Below are 24,870 nucleotides of genomic sequence, written 5' to 3' on the forward strand. Positions count from 1 at the left end.
CAGGTGTCCCCGGCGGAGCTCCCCCTCACATCAGGTGTCCCCGGCGGAGCTCCCCCTCACATCAGGTGTCCCCGGCGGAGCTCCCCCTCACATCAGGTGTCCCCGGCGGAGCTCCCCCTCACATCAGGTGTCCCCGGCGGAGCTCCCCCTCACATCAGGTGTCCCCGGCGGAGCTCCCCCTCACATCAGGTGTCCCCGGCGGAGCTCCCCCTCACATCAGGTGTCCCCGGCGGAGCTCCCCCTCACATCAGGTGTCCCCGGCGGAGCTCCCCCTCACATCAGGTGTCCCCGGCGGAGCTCCCCCTCACATCAGGTGTCCCCGGCGGAGCCCCCCCTCACATTAGGTGTCCCCGGCGGAGCCCCCCTCACATTAGGTGTCCCCAGTGGAGCCCCCCTTACATCAGGTGTCCCCAGTGGAGCCCCCCTTACATCAGATTCCCACAGCGGTGCGCCCCCCCCTACCTCAGAGGTGTCCTAGTGTGTCCGGGGAGAGTGGGAGGAGCGGCAGTGCAGAGGGCTGAAGAGGCGGAGTTCCAATCTCATACGAGAGACAGGGGGAACAGATTTCGACGGGGAAACCATTCTCGGCACAACACCGGCCGCATGGCTAGAACCCCCGCCCTTTTCCATAGCAGACTGGCAGCGGGGCGGGGGTAGGCGGGGCGAGGCGGAGGGTGGGCGGCGACGCAGGAGCTCCGTCTAGCCCCCCGCCCCGCTGCCAGTCTTCCTGAACTTCTTTAAGATGGCGGCCGGCGGAGACAATGTCTCCGCCGGCCGCGGACCTCTAGCGGCGGCAAATCTTGAAGAACCAGATTTCTCGGGACATTTCCCGGGACACCACAAATTCGGGAATGGAGTCCAAGTCCCGGGAATGTCCCGGGAAATCCGGGACAGTTGGCAACTATGAAAATGCAGTTTTTAAATGATGGTTTAATTTATTAAAGTGGATGTAAACCCACTCTCATCTTTTCTAAACTACTGCCATAGTGGTTATCTATAAGGATATACATGCTTCCTGCATGTATCCTTACCTGTCAAATGTCTCCCCCCTGTCTGTTATGAGACCATAAAAACTGCAGATTCTGTGGGTGGGTCTGTTGTCTGGAGCGCAGTGGGTGGAGTCATGATGTCAGTAGACTCCCCACCTACCTCTACACTACCCTTGGCAGGGCATCAATATTTCTTACACTGAACTTCTGCTGGTCTTGTGGACTATGCCCCATGATCACTAACATCCAGTCAAAACCCAGGAAAGTCACCACATGACTTCAGCATGCCCAATCATGCTGAGGTATGGAGCAGCCAATCCTGGGAGAGCTGGAGAAGAAAGGAGGAGGGGATCTGAAGTACACCGAATATACTCAGAATGCTTCTCTCACTCTCCTGCATGAGATATATAACTCACCTGTCGCTCACAGCAAGAGGGAGAAATGGACATCTATTTCTCTGTCTGACCATTTTTATCTCACTAAAAAAAGATATGAGGACTGCTCAGAGCTGGATTAACTCTTTGTGTCAAGACTGGGCACAGATGACATGAAATCCTATACTGTACAAGGTGCAAGTCTTAATTAAAAAAAAAAAAAAAATCGGGTTTACATCCACTTTAAGGCAAAAAAGCTGTCCAAACCTGCCTGGCTTTATGTGAAAAAGTAATTGTCCCCTAAACCTAATAACTGGTTGTGCCACCCTTGGCGGCAACAACTGCAATCAAGCATTTGCGATAACTGTCAATGAGTCTTTCACATTGCTGTGGAGCAATTTTGGTCCACTCTTCTTTGAAGAATTGTTTTAATTCAGCCACATTGGAGGGTTTTCCAGCATGAACGGCCTGTGTAAGATACAGCATCTCAATTGGATTTAAGTCCGGGCTTTGACTAGGCCACTCCAAAACCAAAATTTTGCTTTGTTTGAACCATTTGGAGGTGGACTTGCTGTTGTGTTTCGGATCATTGTCCTGCTGCATAACCCAAGTGCACTTGAGCTTGAGGTCACGAAATGATGGCCGGACATTCTTCTTTAGGATTTTCTGGTAGAGCTCAGAATTCATGGTTCCATCAATTATGGTAAGTCGTCCAGGTCCTGAAGCTGCAAAGCAGCCCCAGACCATCACGCTACCACCACCATGTCTGACTGTCGGTATGATGTTTTTGTTATGAAATGATGTATTAGTTTTATGCCAGATGTAACGGGACACACACCTTTCAAAAAGTTAAACTTTTGTCTCAGTCCACAGAATATTTGCCTAAAAGTCTTGGGGATAATCAAGATGTTTTTTGATAAATGTGAGATGAGCCTTTGTGTTCTTTTTGGTCAGCAGTGGCCATGGATGCCATTTTTGCCCAGGTTCTTTCTTATTGTTGAATCATGAACACTGATCTTACCTGAGGCAAGTGAGGCCTGCAGTTCTTTAGATGTTGTTCTGGGTTCTTTTATGACCTCCTGGATGAGTCGTCGTTGTGCTCTTGGAGTTATTTTGGTTGGCCGGCCACTCCTGGTAAGATTCACCAGTTTTCTCCATTTATGGATAATGGCTCTCACCATGGTTCGCTGGCGTCCCAAAGCCTTAGAAATGGCTTTGTAATCTTTCCAGGCTAATACATGTAAATTACTTTGTTTCTCATCTGTTCTTGAATTTCTTTAGATCACGGCATGATGTGTCGCTTTTTGAGATTTTTGAGTGATTTATTGATTCAACAGGTCTGGCAGTAATCAGGCCTGAGTGTGGCAAGTGAAATTTAACTCAGCTTTCCAAAAAATTGTGGTTAATCACAGTTCATTCATGATTCAGCATGGGAGGGGAAATTACTTTTTCACATAGGGCCAGGCAGGTTTGAACAGCTTTTTTCCCTTAATAAATTAAATAATAATTTTAAAACTGCATCTTAGATTTACTCGGGTTATCTGTGTGTAATATTAAAATTTGTTTGATGAGCTGAATCATTTAAAGCGGGAGTCCCGCGAAAAAAAAATTTTTTAGATGTCAGCAGCTGCAAATACTGCAGCTGCTGACTTTTAAAATAAGGTCACTCCCCTGTCCCGGGGTCCAGCGATGTCGGCACCCGAGACTGAACCGTCACCTCGGTCCTCGGGTGCTGCCGCCACCATTCTCAGTGAGGGAATCAGGAAGTGAAGCATTGCGGCTTCACTTCCCGATCCCCTACTGCGCATGCGCGAGTCACGCTGCGCTTTCTCAATGGTCCCCGCTATCTCCTGGGACCTGTGTCTTTCCCAGGAGACCGGGGGAGTGCGGGAGGGGGCGTAACTCCCATGGGAGTCTATTCCCGGAAGTGGGTGCAGATACCTGTCTTAGACAGGTATCTGCACCCCCCTCCCCCGAAAGTGCCAACTGTGACACCGGAGGGGGGGAGGAATCCGATGAGTGGAAGTTCCACTTTTGGGTGGAACTCCGCTTTAAGTGTGAAAAATATGCAAAAAAATAAAAAATCGGGAAGGGGGGCAAATACTTTTTCACAGCACTGTATATACAGTATCTCACAAAAGTGAGTACACCCCTCACATTTTTGTAAATATTTTATTATATCTTTTCATGTGACAACACTGAAGAAATGACACTTTGCTACAATGTAAAGTAGTGAGTGTACAACTTATATAACAGTGTAAATGTGCTGTCCCGTCAAAATAATTCAAAACACAGCCATTAATGTCTAAACCGCTGGCAACAAAAGTGAGCACACCTCTAAGTGAAAATGTCCAAATTGGGCCCAAAGTGTCAATTATTTGTGTGGCCACCATTATTTTCCAGCACTGCCTTAACCCTCTTGGGCATGGAGTTCGCCAAAGCTTCACAGGTTGTCACTGGAGTCCTCTTCCACTACTCCATGACGACATCACGGAGCTGGTGGCTGTTAGAGACCTCTGTTTGAGGATGCCCCACAGATGCTCAATAGGGTTTAGGTCTGGAGACATGCTTGGCCAGTCCATCACCTTTACCCTCAGCTTCTTTAGTAAGGCAGTGGTCATCTTGGAGGTGTGTTTGGGGTCATTATCATGTTGGAATACTGCCCTGCAGCACAGACTCCGGAGGGAGGGGATCATGCTTGGCTTCAGTATGTCACAGTACACGTTGGCATTCATAGTTCCCTCAATGAACTTTAGCTCCCCAGTGCCGGCAGCACTCATGCAGCCCCAGACCATGACACTCCCACCACCATGCTTGACTGTAGGCATGACACGCTTGTCTTTGTACTCCTCACCTGGTTGCTGCCACACACGCTTGACACCATCTGAACTAAATAAGTTTATCTTGGTCTCATCAGACCACAGTGCATGGTTCCAGTAATCCATGTCCTTAGTCTGCTTGTCTTCAGCAAACTGTTTGCAGGCTTTCTTGGGCATCATCTTTAGAAGAGGCTTCCTTCTGGAACGACAGCCATGCAGACCAATTTGATGCAGTGTGTGGTCTGAGCACTGACAGCTTGACCGCCCACCCCTTCAACCTCTGCAGCAATGCTGGCAGAACTCATACGTCTATTTCAACCTATAAGACAACCTATGGATATGACGTCGAGCACGTGCACTCAACTTCTTTGGTCAACCATGGCGAGGTCTGTTCTGAGTGGAACCTGTCCTGTTAAACCGCTGTATGGCCTTGGCCACCGTACTGCAGCTTAGTTTCAGGGTCTTGGCAATCTTCTTATAGCCTAGGCTATCTTTATGTAGAGCAGCAATTCTTTTTTTCAGATCCGCAGAGAGTTCTTTGCCATGAGGTGCCATGCTGAACTTCCAGTGACTAGTATGAGAGAGTGAAAATGATAACACCAGGGAAAATGGCTAATTGGGCTCAATTTGGACATTTTCACTTAGGGGTGTACTCACTTTTGTTGTCAGCGGTTTAGCCATTAATGGCTGTGTGTTGAGTTATTTTGAAGGGACAACAAATTTACACTGTTATACAAGCTGTACACTCACTACATTACATTGTAGCAAAGTGTCATTTCTTCAGTGTTCTCACATGAAAAGATATAATAAAATATTTACAAAAATGTGAGGGGTGTATTTACTTTTGTGAGATACACACCTATGGTTCCCTGCACTCTGATTATGTAATACAGCACTTCTACACTTACGCCTTCTGCATAATGTCTCACAGCACATGTAGACTATACAACTGTTCTCATAAGCTTCAGCTTATAAAAGCTAGTCTGAAAAGCGTTACTGCAACACGTGTGACACACAAACTATGGTACGATCCATTAAAGTGCCATCTATTTTGAAAGGCACCCTAATGTATCTACATATCTTATCTGCAATAACAATGTGATATATGGTGCACTGTGTTAAAAAAAAGTAGGAACATTCTTTTTTTGCATTAGGGCCCAAACAAAATTATTGGACTGTGGTAAAGAAGCATCCCATAAGGCTGAGTTCAAACTATTGCTAATTGGATGCGGGTTTCCCCGCATCTAATTCGCATGTCAGAAGACTGTGACCGGCTCTCAATGGAGTCAGTTCACACACCTCCGGGAAGGCTGCGGAGAGAATTACACAGGATTCCTGTGCGTCTTCTGATCCATTTCAGGTCTGAATTCAGCCAAAAATTCTGACCGAAATTGGACCTGAAACAGTGAACAGGGACACACCGGACCCCTGCTCAAAAAATGCTACTTGAAAGCTTTGCAAATCCTTTCTGTATACATTGCTCTTGCCATACACTGATTGAAATGAATCCGGTTCAGAAGGGACTGGAGGAATTTCTATCAGTGTGTGGTCATCCGTGTTTGACAGAAGTCGATCATTTGATGGACTTGTGTCAAAGGGACATGCTTCAAAACATTTGTTGAGTGACTGCAGCCAATCTGGGGAGTTCTGACTGAATGAAAATAAACTAACCATCTATGGCCAGCTTAGCGCTCATACGTTGAGGTCTCTGTGAAAAAAGGCCAAAAGATGACTGAACTCAGAAGCAGGCAAGAAAACAATAATTAAGTACGGTGTACCCAACATATTTTAGCCTTTTATTTATAAGCCTCATGCACACTGGATGTCAAAAACGCCCCTTTTTAAGGGCTTTTGACCTTTTTTTCTGCTTCTAAACAACCCTCGATGTTAGCCTATGTGTCCATGCACATATAGGCTTTTAAAGGAGTTTAGAGGCAGAAAAAAAAAAGTCACTTGTGTGTTCAGGAGACGAGCGTTTTGGCAGAGAAATATGCCCAAATGCATCTAAATGTGTCTAATCTCTTCTAAATGCATCTAAACATCAGGCATGTTTAGCACTTGAGTGCTCATTCATTTCAATGGCTAGAATAAATTAATAATATGGCCAACGGAATGAATTAATGCCCAAACGCTTGATGCTCCTACAGCTTCGGCCCATTTTTTATGCCCCTTTTCTCCTGCCAGAAGAAAAGGTGTTAAGGAGAGCTGGGCAAACACCCATGTGCATGAGGCAATAGTATAAGCAAAGCAAAGTTTATCATATATTCTTTTTTCAATAAACACAATATTTTCCTTACCAGTAAAATATAATTTTGTTCTTACCAGTAATCCAGCTCCAACGATTCCATGGAAATACCATACAAAGTCTGTTATCTGCTCTGTCTCTATGATCTTTCCATTTGGGAAGAATAGGAGAAGGTTAGCAGCTATAGCAAGGATTCCCAATGGGAAGAGGAGTTTCCCAATAAGTGTTGCGCATTTCCCCGTGCACATTTTCTGGTTAGCCTGAAACAATAATTGTGATGAGAATCCATTAGTTCATTAGTGATATCATCTCCTTCATACTCAAGGCTTGCTCCACAAAATACTCAACATTTTCATCTTTCACTTGTGAGAGCTAGCAAGCTTGAGACACTGGTATATGAAAAAATAGGACTGCAGTTAGATATCCTACTGTCCTAGTCTAGATACATTTGAAAGATGAGTCCTCTTTGTACAAGCACCACCGCTTACAACATTCAATTACCTAGTAAAAAATACAAGTGGAATGAGCTATTAGAAGAATCATCTTAATTTTTAACTGTTCAGATCAACTGTCAGGAGCGTGTAGCGCTTCTGATCCTTGATAGCTGCTGGTCTCATTTCAGCATCCTAGTTTTGGCTGTGATATATTCTCCCTGTCTGTTTGTCCACCTGCAAGGTGATAGATTTGTGGCCAGTCTCTGGGTGGAGACCAAACCTGATTTAAGCCAGCCAAGCCTGCAGACTTATGCTTGTGATATTGCGTTTGTTACACTTGTCCCAAGCTCCCTGTTTGTCTGCCCTGTTCTGCTAGGTTGAATTCCCTCATTGACAACCTCAGACTATTCTCAGAACTCTGGAAAGAAGAAGCCGCGCTAATAAAGTCCAATTTATAAATAATTGATTGTAGAAATGAAGATCATCTCTCATATGGCAAGAAAATAGTGGAAAAATAATCAGATTCTTCTAATGTTAACACCACAGTGAGTTCGTTCATTAAGTGTGCCCCCACCTTAACCCCTTCCCGCCGACCGTACGCAGATATGCGTACTCGGCTTTCCGGGGTTATACCGGGATGATGCCCGCAGCTGCAGGCATCATCCCGGTACCGTTGTTTAGAGCGGGCGATCGGCTACCCGTATATAACAACCGTTGCGGCTAAAAGCCGCTCGGCTGTTATACCGGAGGAGCGGGAGGGGACACCCCCCCTCCCGCCGCCTCCCGCCGTTCTTACCGGGCCTCCCGTGCGATCGGGAGGCCCGGTGTCCAATCGGCTGTCTCCGGCGGCTGTGGGCGGGCTGGAACGAAGCCGTGGGCGGCTTCGTTCCAACCTTCTCAATGTAAACGCGGAAGCGACGTCACTTCCCGTTTACTCGGCTGCCAATGGCGCCAAATTTAAAAAAATATACAGTATTCAGAATTGCTGTTTTTGGCGATCTGAATACTTTGAAGTGCAGAGGAGGGATCGGAGGTCTTTTAGACCCCCGATCCCTCCATAAAGAGTACCTGTCACCACTTATTACTGTCACAAGGGATGTTTACATTCCTTGTGACAGCAATAAAAGTAAAAAAAAAAACATTTTTTTTAAAAACACAATTTATAAATCTAAAAATAAATAAAACAAAAAAAAAAAATTTTTTTAAAGCGCCCCCGTCCCCGCGAGCTCGCGCAGCGAAGAAAACGCATACAGAAGTCACGCCCGCATATGTAAACGGTGTTCAAATCACACATGTGAGGTATCGCCGCGATCGTCAGAGCAATAATTCTAGCCCTAGACCTCCTCTGTAACTCTAACCTGGTAACCGTAAAAAAAATTTAAAGTGTCGCCTATGGAAATGCATAGCTACCATAGTTTGTCGCCATTCCACGAGTGCGTGCAATTATAAAGCGTGACATGTTTGGTATCTATTTACTCGGCGTAACATCATCTTTCACATTATACAAAAAAATTGGGGTAACTTTACTGTTTGGATTTTTTAAAATTCATGGAAGTGTCCCTTTTCCAAAAATTTGCGTTTAAAACACCGCTGCACAAATACCGTGTGATATAAAATATAGCAACAATCTCCATTTTATTCTCTAGATTCTCTGCTAAAAAAAATATATAAAATGTTTGGGGGTTCTAAGTAATTTTCTAGCAAAAAATATGGATTTTAACTTGTAAACACCAAATTTCAAAAATAAGCTTAGTCATGAAAGGGTTAAGAAAACCTCGCTTACCAGATGGCAAGCAAAACCAGGCATGTGGCTATAGCCCAGCCAAGGCCTTTGCTTGCACAGAAGATCGTGGAGTTCTGGATGGATGGTAGCATTAACATATTCAAACACCGATGACACCGCATAATCCAGGACCATAAATTCAGCAACCCACTCAGCATTAAACCCAGAAAGAGAGAACTACCATAATGTAATATTGGCTAATTGGGTATTTATTTATATGAAAAACAACATTGCACTTACATTTTATAAGTTTAAAAATCGCACATAAAATAACAGAGCCAGCCGGCTACAAACAAACTCCCATCCTCCTAACGAGACAGCGTGGTGACGTCAGCACGTATCCTCCTTCAGACGCGTTTCGTCATATGTGACATTGTCAATGGGGAAAGGAGAGCGTGCTGATCAACCACCTTATATACAAAACCACACCTCGTTCTGAGTGCTGTGTGCGGAGCTACAAACACCATTTTAGATACTGGCAACCCATTTCTCATTGAAGGAGTAGTATATTGAACATACTAATACAAAACAAAAATGAAATTAAAAATATAAATCAATATAAAACGAAACACCTCAATTAGATGTTTAATTTGATTACTAATAATATGTGCATATAAATAACCTACATCAATTAAAGTAACCCAATACGTGAATTGATAGTACAAAAATACCATTGAATTTAACCCCTGATACATTCGTGAGCGTAGTGATAACACTACATGAGTATAAAAAACCACCAATAATAATTATTGATTTAATCAGTAAATAATAGGTAGTGTAGATATATATTTAAATTGAATATGAATTTATCAATACCAGGAATCTTAATCAATGTAACATGACAACCTGTCTCCTCCCCACCTGCAACTTGTGACTGGACAGAGAAATGAGAAACAGCAAACTGATGAGGTCATCTCTCTGTCACTATGCTCAGTCTTCCAAACCGTATGCTCCTTGCACTACTACACTCCTGATTGGCTCCTTGTGCTGTGTTTCTCTCCCTTTCTCTGAGCTCTGCTGTACAGGGGACTGCAAGAGGCAGATACCGAGTTAAACTCAGGTTGCACTGCCTTCATTAAATGGTGTACTAATGAATACAGAGCTGCATTAATTAGCTCTTTTTTATTCTATTCTGAATATGGATGTTTGCATAGGTTTTCATTATAACATTAATGTTTCCATAGTACACAGTACAGTTTAGCGGAAACAGCCAATTTCCTTTTTTTTATTATTATTATTATTAACTGTAAGCAGTTAGTGAGATTAATGATTTTGATTCTGCATGAATAATGTTCAGCTTTTATGTATTTTTATCTAAAATTCAATAAAAAGATTGTTAAGGAAATAATTATTTAAGGCATAACTGCATAGTGAATGGAAATTCTGCTTAACGTTTGTTTTTCAGTGCAACCCTCTTTGTGAGTCTTAAGCAATAATTATTTTATATTGATCTTTTCACTTGTCAAACAAACCATAATATATGAAACCCTTATTGTATGTGTACATGTATTAAGCAGATAACTGCCCTTTCTCCAAGCAGAGAGGGATTCATTTACTTGGCAACATGCAGAGATGATAATCAAAAACCTACAATCTATCCCAACCATTCAGCAATTAAACATAAGACCCTGGGTCAGACCTACCTAGAATAAGACCCTAAGGCAAACCTATCTAGCAAAAGATCCTGGGTCAGCTCTACTTATTATAAAACCCCAAAGCAAACTCTTACAGCAAAAGGTCCTAGGGCAGACCCACCTAGTATAAGACCGTGGATCAGACCCACCTAGGATAAGACCCCAGGGCAGACCCACTTAGCATAGGATCATGGGGTAGACACATCTAACAAAGGCCCTGGGTCAAACCCATCAAGTAAAGACTCAGAGTCAGACCCACCTAGGACAAAACACCAGGGCAGACCCACTTAGCATCAGATCCTAGGGCAGACCCACCCAGTATCAGACCCACGTAGGATAAGACTCTGAGTCTGACTCACCTAGGATAAGACTCCAGGGCAGACCCACTTAGCACAAGATTTTGGGGCAGTAGAATAAGACCCTAGGTCAAATCCATCAAAGATAAGACTCTGGGTCAGACTCCCCTAGGATAAGAAACCAGGGCACACCCACCTGGCCAGTGGCGGAGCTACCGCCATAGCGACACACGCGGCCCGCAGCTGTTAGGGGCCCGGACCTGGTGAGAACAGGCACAGGCGGCTCCGCGGGTGAGAGCGGGTCCGCTCCAAGGGCTGTCAGGCAGTTAGTCAGCTGGGTGGCTCCGCTCGTGTGTGAGCGGGCTGGCCAATCAGGGAGCTGGCAGCCGGGGGTGCATAGAGATGACATCATCTCTCACCGCCCAGCGCCCTCCCTGCATCCCTGCAGTGCAATTCCCCCCTTGCTGTGCAGGCAGCCTCGGGAAGCAGAGAGATGACCTTATCTCTCTGCTGCCTGACTCTGGGACACAGCATGAAAGTGACACAGCAAGTGACAATCCGTAATGTGTGACAGGTGAAGTGGCAAGTGACAATCCGGGACGTGGCAGCAAGTGACGATCCGTAATGTGTGGCAGGTTACGTGGCAAGTGACTATCCGTAATGTGTGGCAGGTGACGTGGCAAGTGACTATCCGTAATGTGTGGCAGGTGACGTGGCGAGTGACAATCTGTAATGTATGGCAGGTGACGTGGCAAGTGACAATCTGTAACATGTGGCAGGCGACGTGGCAAGTGACAATCTGTAATGTGTGACAGGTGAAGTGGCAAGTGACAATCCGGGACGTGGCAGCAAGTGACGATCCGTAATGTGTGGCAGGTGACGTGGCAGGTGACTATCCGTAATGTGTGGCAGGTGACGTGGCAAGTGACAATCCGTAATGTGTGGCAGGTGACGTGGCAAGTGACTATCCGTAATGTGTGGCAGGTGATGTGGCAAGTGACTATCTGTAATGTGTGGCAGGTGACATGGCAAGTGACAATCTGTAATGTATGGCAGGTGACGTGGCAAGTGACAGTCTGTAACATGTGGCAGGCGACGTGGCAAGTGACAATCCGTAATGTGTGACAGGTGAAGTGGCAAGTGACAATCCGGGACGTGGCAGCAAGTGACGATCCGTAATGTGTGGCAGGTGACGTGGCAGGTGACTATCCGTAATGTGTGGCAGGTGACGTGGCAAGTGACAATCCGTAATGTGTGGCAGGTGACGTGGCAAGTGACGATCCGTAATGTGTGGCAGGTGATGTGGCAAGTGACTATCCGTAATGTGTGGCAGGTGACGTGGCGAGTGACAATCTGTAATGTGTGGCAGGTGATGTGGCAAGTGACAATCTGTAACATGTGGCAGGCGACGTGGCAAGTGACAATCTGTAACATGTGGCAGGCGACGTGGCAAGTGACAATCCGTAATGTGTGACAGGTGAAGTGGCAAGTGACAATCCGGGACGTGACAGCAAGTGACGATCCGTAATGTGTGGCAGGTGACGTGGCAGGTGACTATCCGTAATGTGTGGCAGGTGACGTGGCAAGTGACAATCCGTAATGTGTGGCAGGTGACGTGGCAAGTGACTATCCGTAATGTGTGGCAGGTGATGTGGCAAGTGACTATCCGTAATGTGTGGCAGGTGACGTGGCGAGTGACAATCTGTAATGTATGGCAGGTGACGTGGCAAGTGACAATCTGTAACATGTGGCAGGCGACGTGGCAAGTGACAATCCGTAATGTGTGGCAAGTGACAATCCGTAATGTGTGACAGGTGAAGTGGCAAGTGACAATCCGGGACGTCGTGGCAAGTGACTATCCGTAATGTGTGGCAAGTGACAATCCGGGACGTGGCAAGTGACAATCCGTAATGTGTGGCAGGTTACGTGGCAAGTGACTATCCGTAATGTGTGGCAGGTGACTATCCGTAATGTGTTGCAGGTGACGTGGCAAGTGACAATCTGTAATGTATGGCAGGTGACGTGGTAAGTGACAATCTAACATGTGGCAGGCGACCTGGCAAGTGACAATCCGTAATGTGTGACAGGTGAAGTGGCAAGTGACAATCCGGGACGTGGCAGCAAGTGACGATCCGTAATGTGTGGCAAGTGACAATCCGGGACGTGGCAAGTGACTATCCGTAATGTGTGGCAGGTGACGTGGCAAGTGACTATCCATAATGTGTGGTAGGTGACGTGGCAAGTGACTATCCGTAATGTGTGGCAGGTGACGTGGCAAGTGACAATCTGTAATGTATGGCAGGTGACGTGGCAAGTGACAATCCGTAATGTGTATCAAGTGACAATCCGGGATGTGGCAAGTGACAATCCGTAATGTGTGGCAGGTGACGTGGCAAGTGACTATCCGTAATGTGTGGCAGGTGACGTGGTAAGTGACAATCTGTAACATGTGGCAGGCGACGTGGCAAGTGACAATCCGTAATGTGTATCAAGTGACAATCCGGGATGTGGCAAGTGACAATCCGTAATGTGTGGCAGGTGACGAGGCAAGTGACAATCCATAACATGTGGCAGGCGACGTGGCAAGTGACAATCCGTAATGTGTGGCAAGTGACAATCCGGAAAGTGGCAAGTGACAATCCGTAATGTGTGGCAGGTGACGTGGCAAGTGACAATCTAATGTGTGGCAAGTGACAATCTGGGACGTGGCAAGTGGCAATCAGTAATGTGTGGCAGGTGACGTGGCAAGTGACAATCCGGGACGTGGCAAGTGGACAATCGGCAACATGTGGCAGGTGACATTCTGCAACGTGTGACAAGTGACAATCTGCATCTGGTGGCAGGCGACGTGGCAAGTGGACAATCCGCAACGTGTGGCGGGTGATGTGGCAAGTGATATTCCGTGACAAGTTGCATCTGGTGGCAGGCGACGGTGGCAAGTGACACACTCAGGGCTCCCACTGATTCTGCATTATGGTGAGTTGAACTATTTCATTTTATATAACAGAACAGAAATTGGTTAGAAGGCTGGAGGTCAGCAATGTGTGTCCTTTAGGGGCTGCATACAGTATACTGCATACTTTGTTGTTAAAAATTAATATAAGCTGTTGCCTGGGTACTGTGCCACATGGGTGCGGTAATCTGTTGTTTAATGGCATTAGTTGTTTTTTTTGTGGAGGGGGCGGTTTGCAGGGTGGGGCCCATACAACGTTTTGCTATGGGGCCCTGTGATTTCTAGTTACGCCCCTGCACCTGGCATAAGATCCTTGGACCCATCTTTCCTAAGACCCTGGAGCAGATCCACCTAAGATAGGATCTTGGGGCAGCCCCATCTACGATTAGACCCTGAGAGACACCCACCTATCTGTTTCCTGTGTCTTTTGGAGAGATTTCTCCTCATATCCTGTCCTGGTGACTACAGATACGCTAACAATAATGCTTTCTCACTTTATTAAATACAGCAACTGTTTTTATTGCTGTCTGTTGTTGGAAAAATGTCCCCTCACTTAGTGATTTCCCTTACCTACTAAGTAAGGGAAATCCTCCCTACAATGATCAAGACCCCTAAAAAAATAAGAAAAATGTTTTACGTGAAGTTTTATCTTAAGAACATATGTTTTGTTTTCAATCTCAACAATGTAGGATACATGTTACCATGCTGATGAATGCATTGAGATGAAAGTCCTAAAAAAGAACAACTTTTTGATAATCATTGGGTGTTTTCTCTATCTCAGCCATGGATTGTAGGACAGCAGTAGTGGTATTAGTGTTCAGCCAGTGGACAGAGAGGTGTGTTGGCACTGGGAAGGATCAAAGACCTAGAAGGGGCAACAGGCTGTGTTGTCCTCTCCCCCAGCTCCTTTGACCACTGAGGACACATGTGTCAGAGAAGGATTATGATAGTGCTCAATACTTTTGGATTTAAGGGGAGGTGTGGATGCTTGTAGATTGTAATGATTGCTTCTTTTTTGCACACCTATTGTGACAATTGGCTGTTTCCCCCCCACATAGTGTACCAATTGCCTATTTATGGTCAGGATTGTCATTTTTTTGCCTATGTATTGTCAAGTTAGTGCTGTTTATTTAGAGCAGGGGAAAGCAACCTTGGCCCTCCAGCTATGGTGAAACTACAAATCCCATCATGCCTCTGCCTCTAGGAGTCATCCCTGTGATTGTCAGGGTCTTGCAATGTCTCATGGGACTTGTAGTTTCACCACAGCTGTAGGGCCGAGGCTTCCTACCCCTGATTTAGAGGACCATATTACTATAATTAAATCCCTTGCAGACCTGTCACTATGAAACAATGACAATATTATCCCCATGTTGTATCATGGCACCCTATATGTGCCACTTGTATCATTGTCCACTGGGACTGGCCCCAAACCTTGCTCCAGGAATTTCAGACTCACTGAGTTCTAGAGGCTCCTAAAATCATCTCCACTTGTTTTGGTGAACTGTATATCTCTCTCTGGTGTATCTTCTATTCTCCCCTCTCTTTGTGAGTTGCAGTGCTACCTGAGCTCAAAATTACTCCCCAGCAGACGTACAGGATTACTGCATGTGTGCTTGTGATGAGCAAACTACGCAGAGGAGGTGCTATTGTTGTCTAGAAATGATGGGCATTCTGTGAGACCAACATCCTATTACATGTCTACTATTAGGCGATCCCTGAAAACGTTTCTCTTTAGAGAAGCCTATCCTACCGCCACCTAACAACTGTAAATTTATCTTCTCCATCAGCTCATCCCCACAGTTATTACCTTTTGTATCACTTGACCCTCCATTTTAGATTGTAAGCTCTAACGAACAGGGCCCTCTGATTCCTCCTGTACAGAATTGTATTGTAACTGTCATGTTGTAAAGCGCTGCGCAGACGGTTGGTGCTATATACATCCTGTATAATAATTAGTGAGACCAGGGCTCTGGAATTTCTTCTAAAACTTTCCATGCCTCAACAGTAAAAAAAGAAAAAGAAAAAAAGAAAAACATAAAAGGAATGGAGTACAAGAGAATAGACCTCTCAAGCTCCATCAGGTTGGATGGGGAGCATCGGTGCACAGCCATTTTCAGATCTCTCCAGAGATGTTTAATCGGATTCAAGTCTGAGCTCTGGCTGGGCCACTCAAGGATATTCACAGAGTTGTCCCTGCTTAGGGTCATTGTGCTGTTGGAAGATGAACCTTTGCCCAGTCTGAGGTCCAGGGCGCTCTGGAGCAGGTTTTCATCAAGGATGTCTGTCTCTGTACATTGCTGCATACACCTTTCTCTCAATCCTGACTAGTCTCCCAGTTCCTGCCACTGAAAAAAATCCCCACAGCATGATGCTGCCACCATCATGCTTCACTGTAGGCATGGTATTGGCCAGGTGATGAGCAGTGCCTGGTTTCCTCCAGACATGATGCTTGCCATTCAGGCCAGAGTTCAATCTTTGTTTCATCAGACCAGAGAATTTTGTTTCTCATGGTCTGAGAGCCCTTCAGGTGCCTTTTGGCAAACTCCAGGTTCTCCTCTCTCCACAGAGAAATGTTGGAGCTCTGTCAGAGTGACCATCAGGTTCTTGGTCACCTACCTGAAGTTCCTTGTCCCCCCGATCACTCAGTTTGGCCAGGTGACCCGCACTAGGTAGAGTCCTGGTGGTTCCAAACATCTTCCTTTTAATGGATGATGGAGGCCACTGTGCTCATTGGGACCTTCAATGCAGAAGAGATTTTTTCTGTACCTTTCCCCAGATCTGTGCTTCAATAAAATCCTGTCTCTGAGATCCACAGATAATTCCCTGGACTTCATGGCTTGGTTTGTGCTCTGACATGCACTGTTAACTGTGGGACCTTTTATAGAAAGGTGTGTGCCTTTCCAAATCATGCCCAATCAACTGAATTTACCACAGGTGGACTCCAATCAAGTTTTAGAAACATCTCAAGGATGATCAGTGGACACAGGATGTACCTGAGCTCAATTTTGAGTGTCATGGCAAAGGCTGTGAATACTTATGTTCATGTGATTTTTTTTTTTCATTTTTTTTTTTAATAAATTTGCAAAGATTTCAAACAAACTTTTTTTCACAATATCATTATGGGGTATTCTTTGTAGAATTTTGAAGACAATAATGAATTTAATCCATTTTGGAATAAAGCTGTAACATAACAAAATGTGGAAAAAGTCAAGTGCTGTGAATACTTTCCCGATGCACTGTAGCCCCTCAATTCAATGGTATCAGTGAGACAGTGACCCCTAGGAAAGAGTAGTTCCCTAATGATTATTGTCAGTCTTATAGTGGCCACCAGGAGAGAGCAGCCCCCCAAATCATTAAGTTTAGTGGGTAGTGAACCCCAGCCTGACAGGAGGGAGCCTGGGTGGTTGAGAACCACTGTTTTAAACTTTATGTAGTAGTGCTTTTCTTCCAAACGGTACATCCAAAAATATTATTAATAAAAATCTAGGTAGCTAGCTATCATCATGGCATGATTATAAAATGTTTTATATTTTTTAGAATTTTCCATCAGCACCTATAACTAAGAGGCCCGATTCATAAAATTAAAAAAAATATCTTTGTTTCCTGATTTCCATTTCTACTTCCCGTTTTCTATCTCTACTTTGGTTCTTGTCCGTTTATGCGACTACATTTTGAGTGAAAATAGATTTATACGTTGACTGTTTTAAACGTATAAATTCCATGCAGAACATTATGTTCTGGAATCTTGTGGGGCCACGTTCTTCTAGGACTCACTGCAGCTGCAAGGTCTGAAAAAGTTTCACTTTCAAGGTATACATTATATGAATACTTTAGCTGGCTAAACAAAATACAGACAAAATTTTGTTTATTGCAACCGATAGTACATTGTTTTAAATGTTTAAAATGGTTCTCCTTTCTAGATATGGACGGCATATAAAATAAAGCAAGTTCCTCCTTATTTTTGAACTATACAATTAATCAGTGGGGAAAGTTTATGAAGAAGAGGTCATGCTTTCAAAAAGATAAAGTAGTTTAGACCTGGACTCCTCAAACACTGTATATCATAATTAATGTATACGATGTGTTATGCGCTTTATGTTTATAGAAACTAAAGTCTGTTTATGATCTATAAAGTCTGTATATTTCTATGGTTTATGCATTGATACATTCATTCATTTATTTTATGTCTAATGTATTCATACATTTATTCATTTATATTAGGTTATCTTAAAGTGTGTAGCTCTAAACCCAATCATATAATCTTGTCTAAACTTTAAAGTGTGTAGTCAAAACTTTATTTTTTTTTTTTGGTAGAGTGGGTAAGGTTAAACACCCCTGTTAGGATTATTTGGTATCTTGGGCTCCCAGATTTTAGACATTAGAGATTTCCCCTGGCTTGCTATCCTGGGGACACATTTTTCATTACACAAAAAGTGAAGGGAATTCTTAACCACTTCAGCCCTGGAAGTTTCACCCCCTTCCTGGCCAGAGCATTCTTTGCAATTTGGCACTATGCTAATTTAACTGGCAATTGCGCGTTCATGCAACACGATATCCAAACAAAATTGACGTCCTTTTTTTCCCGCAAATAGAGCTTTCTTTTGATGGTATTTGATCACCTCTGTGGTTTTTATTTTTTGTGCTATAAACAAAAAAAGACCAACAATTTTGAAAAAAAAAAAAACAATATTTTTTGCTTTCTGCTATAAACAATATCCAATAAAAAAAAATTTTAAAAATCAAATTTCCCACAGCCAGCCCGTCCTGCCGCAGTAAATGTGTGGTGGGCGGTCCAGAACTGATTAAACAGCAACACAGAAGAAGCACAATGGCTAAGTGGTTAGCTGTTCCTAGCAGCACTGGGGCCGTTGGTTCCATTCCCAACTGCGGCACTACCTATCTGGAATTTGCATGTTCTCCCTGTGCCTGCGTGGGTTTCCTCCCACACCCCAAAAGACATGCTGGTAGGTTAATTGGCTCCTGTCTAAAATGGCCCTAGTATGTGTATGTATGAATGTGAGTTAGGGACCTTAGATTGTAAGCTCCTTGAGGGCAGGGACTGATGTGAACGTACAATATATGTGTAAAGCGCTGCGTAAATTGACGGCGCTGTACAAGTACCTGTAATAAGTAAAAATGCTTTTTTTTTTTAGGATACTACCAAAAGTGCGTCTGTTTGTTGAATGGAGGGTAGAAGTGCTTATTGGTACAGTGGCAGTGAATGCAGAGATGTGCATTGGGTGTGGGACTGCAATGGCGAATGAAATGGGGCATGTGAGAGCAGGGGGAAGAATGGGGGTCAGGTGCAGTGGTAAGAGTACGGGGGGGTGGAGGTTGGTGTGAAGGTGTAGTGGAAAGAGTACGGGGGGTGGAGGTTGGTGTGAAGGTGTAGTGGTGAGAGTACGGGGGGTGGAGGTTGGTGTGAAGGTGTAGTGGTGAGAGTACAGGGGGTGGAGGTTGGTGTGAAGGTGTAGTGGTGAGAGTACGGGTGGTGGAGGTTGGTGTGAAGGTGTAGTGGTGAGAGTACAGGGGTGGAGGTTGGTGTGAAGGTGTAGTGGTGAGAGTACAGGGGTGGAGGTTGGTGTGAAGGTGTAATGGTGAGAGTACAGGGGTGGAGGTTGGTGTGAAGGTGTAGTGGTGAGAGTACAGGGGTGGAGGTTGGTGTGAAGGTGTAGTGGTGAGAGTACAGGGGTGGAGGTTGGTGTGAAGGTGTAGTGTGAGAGTTACAGGGGGTGAAGGTTGGTGTGAAGGTGTAGTGGTGAGAGTACGGGGGGGTGGAGGTTGGTGTGAAGGTGTAGTGGTGAGAGTACGGGGGGTGGAGGTTGGTGTGATGGTGTAGTGGTGAGAGTACAGGGGTGGAGGTTGGTGTGAAGGTGTAGTGGTGAGAGTTACAGGGGGTGAAGGTTGGTGTGAAGGTGTAGTGGTGAGAGTACGGGGGGTGGAGGTTGGTGTGAAGGTGTAGTGGTGAGAGTACGGGGGGTGGAGGTTGGTGTGAAGGTGTAGTGGTGAGAGTACAGGGGTGGAGGTTGGTGTGAAGGTGTAGTGGTGAGAGTACAGGGGTGGACGTTGGTGTGAAGGTGTAGTGGTGAGAGTTACAGGGGGTGAAGGTTGGTGTGAAGGTGTAGTGGTGAGAGTACGGGGGGTGGAGGTTGGTGTGAAGGTGTAGTGGTGAGAGTACGGGGGGTGGAGGTTGGTGTGAAGGTATAGTGGTGATGGGCTTTAGACACGGTAGTAAAAGAGGGTACAGGTGCAGTGATGGTGAGGATGGTTGCAGATGCAGTGATGAGTGGTGCTTCTGCAAGGATTTGTCAGCTGTAAATCCAGATGAAGACTTTTCAACCACCAGCAGAAGTTAGGTGGGGGGGTTGGTGTTTATGAGCTGCGAGTATAGATACCTCAGAACTTGAGGGGCGGGAAGTTGGTGCAAGCTGTCGGGGCCAGGAAATAGAGGCCCATGTCCCATTTTGATTAATCTCAAAGACTCTAAACTACCCTAAACCCAAACCTGGTATTTAGTAATTGTGCTTCTAACCTCTTCTAAACTGCAGCAAACTTTGCAGTTAATTCATGTAATAAAAAAATGAATTTTTGCATGGCCTTCATTTATATATGCTGGAGAGCCTCAGGCTCTGCCAGTGATGTGCTTTTATAGGTTGAACTAGATAGACTTGTCTCTTTTTTTTCAATCTGACTAACTATATGTAACTATGACTGAAGTGGTAGAGTAATATCAGACTTTCCTGGGCGGGGGGAACAGTTACAAGCTTATTTCATATGTCTTATTTTAAACAGAAATTTTAAACTTTTTAGAAACCCTATACGTACAATATTTACAAATGAAAAGTGGCCACTTTACATTCTCTAAATAACTAATAGTCCCATAATTGTGGGAAATGTTGCATAAGTTACAAAGAAGCTGGCAGATGTAGTTTAAAAAAAAGAGTCTGTTAGTAGCTAAAACAAGAGAGAATATGAGTGCTAATGCTTTAAACGATGTTAAGAGAGTTATACTGTATTAATATCAATGTTTTCTGTGTTTTTATGTTTCATCAATTCTATTAAACATCATTAAAAAAAAGACATACATCATTGATGTAGCAATTAGCAATGAGGCTTAAAGTTTTCTAATTGTAATGCCCCGTACACACGGTCGGACTTTGTTCGGACATTCCGACAACAAAATCCTAGGATTTTTTCCGACGGATGTTGGCTCAAACTTGTCTTGCATACACACGGTCACACAAAGTTGTCGGAAAATCCGATCGTTCTAAACGCGGTGACGTAAAACACGTACGTCGGGACTATAAACGGGGCAGTGGCCAATAGCTTTCATCTCTTTATTTATTCTGAGCATGCGTGGCACTTTGTCCGTCGGATTTGTGTACACACGATCGGAATTTCCGACAACGGATTTTGTTGTCGGAAAATTTTATATCCTGCTCTCAAACTTTGTGTGTCGGAAAATCCGATGGAAAATGTGTGATGGAGCCTACACACGGTCAGAATTTCCGACAACAAGGTCCTATCACACATTTTCCATTGGAAAATCCGACCGTGTGTACGGGGCATTAGTTTTGAATACTGCAGGGAATGATTAGAGCCAATGTCATAGAGACCTATTGAGGAGATTTTCATTCACTTATTATCCCTGAGACACAACAGGAAGTGAGATGAAATCTCTCCAAAGTAAGAGGTCCCCCTAGACAGTTATCATTGGTACAAGTTTCCCCATTGGAAGATATCCCCTCTACTCCTGTGATATCCACAAAATTTTGTATTATTTTCTATCCAAGAGACAATGGTCTCTAGGACAAATAAAGTTGACCCTTTGGCGGGGACACAGAAACCAACAGGAACCAGGCAGAGGTTCTCATACTTCCACACCGTGATCAAGATTAAATAAATGCTTATTCAAGAGATACACTCTAAGAAAGTCTTACATCTTCTATCTATCTATCTATCTATCTATCTATCTATCTATCTATCTATCTATCTATCTGCACTATTTAGGAAATTCAATCACTTCTTAGTTAAATGTAATAAAGCAGTTCCTCGTATCTGGACCAATCCTCCACTCAACCAATTAAATCAAAATTATACAGTATCAGTCGGCCCTTACGCCTTCTTCCACTTCCACCTTACTACTGTACAATATTCCAATTTTGTTATTAGTGTGATTAGTGAAATTGGCAAATTGGACAGAATGGTATAAATATCAACCCTTTTAACCCCTCCAGATTATCTTTAGGTTTCAGGGATTCCCTGCTAAAAATTGGTACAAGGGGTCTTCAAAAAGTTTCTGCACTTTCATATGTTCGCTGGAAACGATGGGGGCGGGAAGAGTAGTAATTTCGTCATGTCATGTGACTAGTCTGTCTGACAAAGCAGGCTGACCTTGCAGCTTAGTACGAGTGATGTAATTTGTTTTTCAAATTCCTAATTTAAAGAGTTGAAAAAAGTGCGGAAACTTTTTGAAGAACCCCTGTATATTTAATGTTAACAGTAAGTTGTTCAATAAAGAAGACAACAAAGAATTTGACTTACCTAGATTAGTTGACACCCAGGACAACTCATTTTAACCCCCCATATATTAGTGGTTAGTAGAAAGGGTCCCTTTATATTGGGTGGTGGAAGTACAAATGGCTTTCTTACATCAGTCCTCAGTAGGAAAGAATGCTCCTCGTACAGGAGGCAATGGCGCCAATAACTCTGCAGGCACCCTTAAGCAGAATATGAATCCTCTACAGCTTAAGGAACGTTTAACAACCTCTGGAGGAACCCTAGATTTCCACGGAACCCTGGCTACTCTATATTATGTAAAATACATTATTGCAGTAACCACAAGTTAAAAAGGTTGTGAGGAAATAATTTAACAATAGCAACAATAGTTACAGGTGGACACTGAGTCATTTGCAAGGCTTCATATGGTTCTGGGGGACTTCAACTGTGAGATCCCCCATCTGAAACTTTTGCCACTCTGCCTGCTGAAATTTCCATAAAGTAAAAGAATAAACTAAGACTAGGACTTCGCATGGCATGCATACATAGTGGGAAGTTAAATTTCCAGGTGAAATAAGCTATACATTTTGCATTAGACTCTATTTGTTATTACCTACCTGTTAAATCAGGAGAGATGAACCAGGACACAGAAGATTAAGGTGATGAGTGGACTACGGTTGACTGGTCAGTCTGGTATTTGGTTCGGTGTAGAATGAAGCTTTGTCACCAACTGTCCGCAAACACTGATCTGTCTGAAAAGAATTCGAAAGGACCCTGAACTCCCTCTGCAGGGTGCTGGTTTGACAGATAGCCAGATATTGATTTTCCTAGTGATGAATGTAGCACTGTTCTCTGGGTCAGTGTTCCCTCTTCTTATTGATTAACCCACTGTGCTGATGTCATCATTTATTAATAAGGATGAGAGGAAATACTAAAGGCAAATATGGCCAAATCTTATAATTTGCACCGTTAAGATCAAGTTTTATCACCTTGAACACCACAAGAAAGACTTTTATACATTTTGTTTATTTGCTTCTCAAGATGGACTGTTTCAGGATGTTCATTTTAAACACTCACTTAGAATACATTTTTTTTTTTATAATTTTTGATGTTTTATTTCACACATAATTTTTATTCAATATAGCACTTTCCAGTCAGATTGGTGTTTTATTCACCTTTTTGATCAGTATATGTGTTCATCACACATTACACACACAAATCCCTTTGCTAGCTCTCGTGCACTCTGGCGGCTCTTAAAGGGAACCCTGTGCCTGGACAGGGTTTCGCGCAGGGGTGCCATTCTGCCCCCGTAAAAAGACGTGAGCCACACGGGAACCGGTTAAGTTATGTAAGTTACGAGGTGCGGCCTCCATGGATTGGACTTCCCGTAGTGCATCCTGGTGCCATCTCTTCCCCAGGTAAGCAAAGCACACGCACCCAGCAATCCACATGATGTACAAGAAAGAACGTCCCCTAATCAGGGGGTGGTTATACTGCCCTGTTTATTTGTACTTCACCAATAAAGCTTTATATATAAATTTATATTTACTACACCGTGGTTGATCTCCCTTTGATTGCTTTCCAGGGTCACCTGTTTGACCCTTCAACTTTATTTCCATCTCCTTCATTGCTCTGTGGTCCAGTTCTGATGCTCACGTGCCCATTGTAGGCCATGGGTCAGCATGGGTCCTTTGACTGCTCTGCAGCCTCATACACAACAAACTGATGCCCATTTTTTCTGCTTTCAGCACATCAACTTCAGGGACAACATGTTTATTTGCTGCATAATATATTCCACTGATTTTCAGATGCCATTGTAAAGAGGTAATCCATGTTACTGTACAACAGTCTATATTGGATGGAACTTGTTGATGAGAGAGGGCAGAAGAGAATGGCCAGACTGGTTCAAGCTTATAGAAAGGCTATGGAAATTCAGATAATTGCTCTTTACAACTATGAGCAGAAAATTAATCTCAGTAAGGGCTACAACAGCAGAAAACCACACTGGGCCTTCCAGTGATGCCAGTATTACCATATATGCAAATATGGGTTTTGACCTATTACATCCTTTTAGAATATTTCTTCATCTCTAAAGGCACGCTCACAACTGAACGAGGTGCGGGAAACCCGCGTTGGTTGCATGTTTTACGCACGGCGTTCCAAGCCCGGAACACGTACCTGTATAACTTCTGGTGTATACTGGCCCTAATTAGTTGCATTCAGTTATTAGGAGGATGTTCTGTGTGCCCCATGTTTGTAAATTATATCTTTTTTTAAACCAGATATCAACTTGTTACTATGATTTTACATACCTGGTTTCCAATGCATTGTGGGAAAAAAATTCTAAATCTATTAGAAAGAGATTTGTTCTAAGTGTGACAACATCCATCATAGTGACACTGAAAGCACAGGGGGGGCTACTTAAAAAGGACTTTGCCCACTGAGAACAAAGTAACAGGTTCACTTCAGAATGGGAAGGATAAGCAGAAGACACAGTATTTACTGTACCTTCCATATTTTGCACCACCGGGTTCACTTGCTGGAGCCCCCCCCCCCACATGCACATTGTGACCCAAAAATGGGTTTAAGCTACACTGGACTAATGATCCTCTCCCGATATGACAGCACCCAGCAGTGAGGACTGGTTATACAGACACCAATTAACCACATGCCGACCAGCCATCGTCATTATGCTACGATCCCACGAACCATCGTAACTATAAGTCAGTCCCTTTAAGCAGGATAGCAGGCATGCGCTGCACAACGGGGGGTGCCGATGCTCGTAACCGGCGTTAGCGATGACCATCGGCCACGAGCGATCGCGGGCACGAGAGGCAGCCCAGG

The 24,870-nt window shown here is 44.2% G+C and overlaps 1 protein-coding gene across 2 annotated transcripts in view; it reads right to left on the reverse strand.

Moving 5' to 3' along the window:
* LOC141126935 (transmembrane 4 L6 family member 1-like) overlaps positions 1–22,799 on the reverse strand; it is an 88,846-nt gene extending 66,047 nt beyond the window's left edge. For both annotated transcript variants that reach the window (XM_073613010.1, XM_073613011.1), the window contains exons 1-2: positions 22,644–22,799; positions 6,505–6,687 (exon numbers count right to left, since the gene is read on the reverse strand). In XM_073613010.1, coding sequence (XP_073469111.1) covers positions 6,505–6,675 — 171 coding nt within the window. In that variant the 5' untranslated portion in view covers positions 6,676–6,687; positions 22,644–22,799. The remainder of the gene's footprint in view (positions 1–6,504; positions 6,688–22,643) is intronic.
* Between the last annotated feature and the right edge of the window lie 2,071 nt (positions 22,800–24,870).

This window comes from Aquarana catesbeiana, linkage group LG02 (assembly GCF_042186555.1).
Source record: "Aquarana catesbeiana isolate 2022-GZ linkage group LG02, ASM4218655v1, whole genome shotgun sequence".
Lineage (NCBI taxonomy): Eukaryota > Metazoa > Chordata > Amphibia > Anura > Ranidae > Aquarana > Aquarana catesbeiana.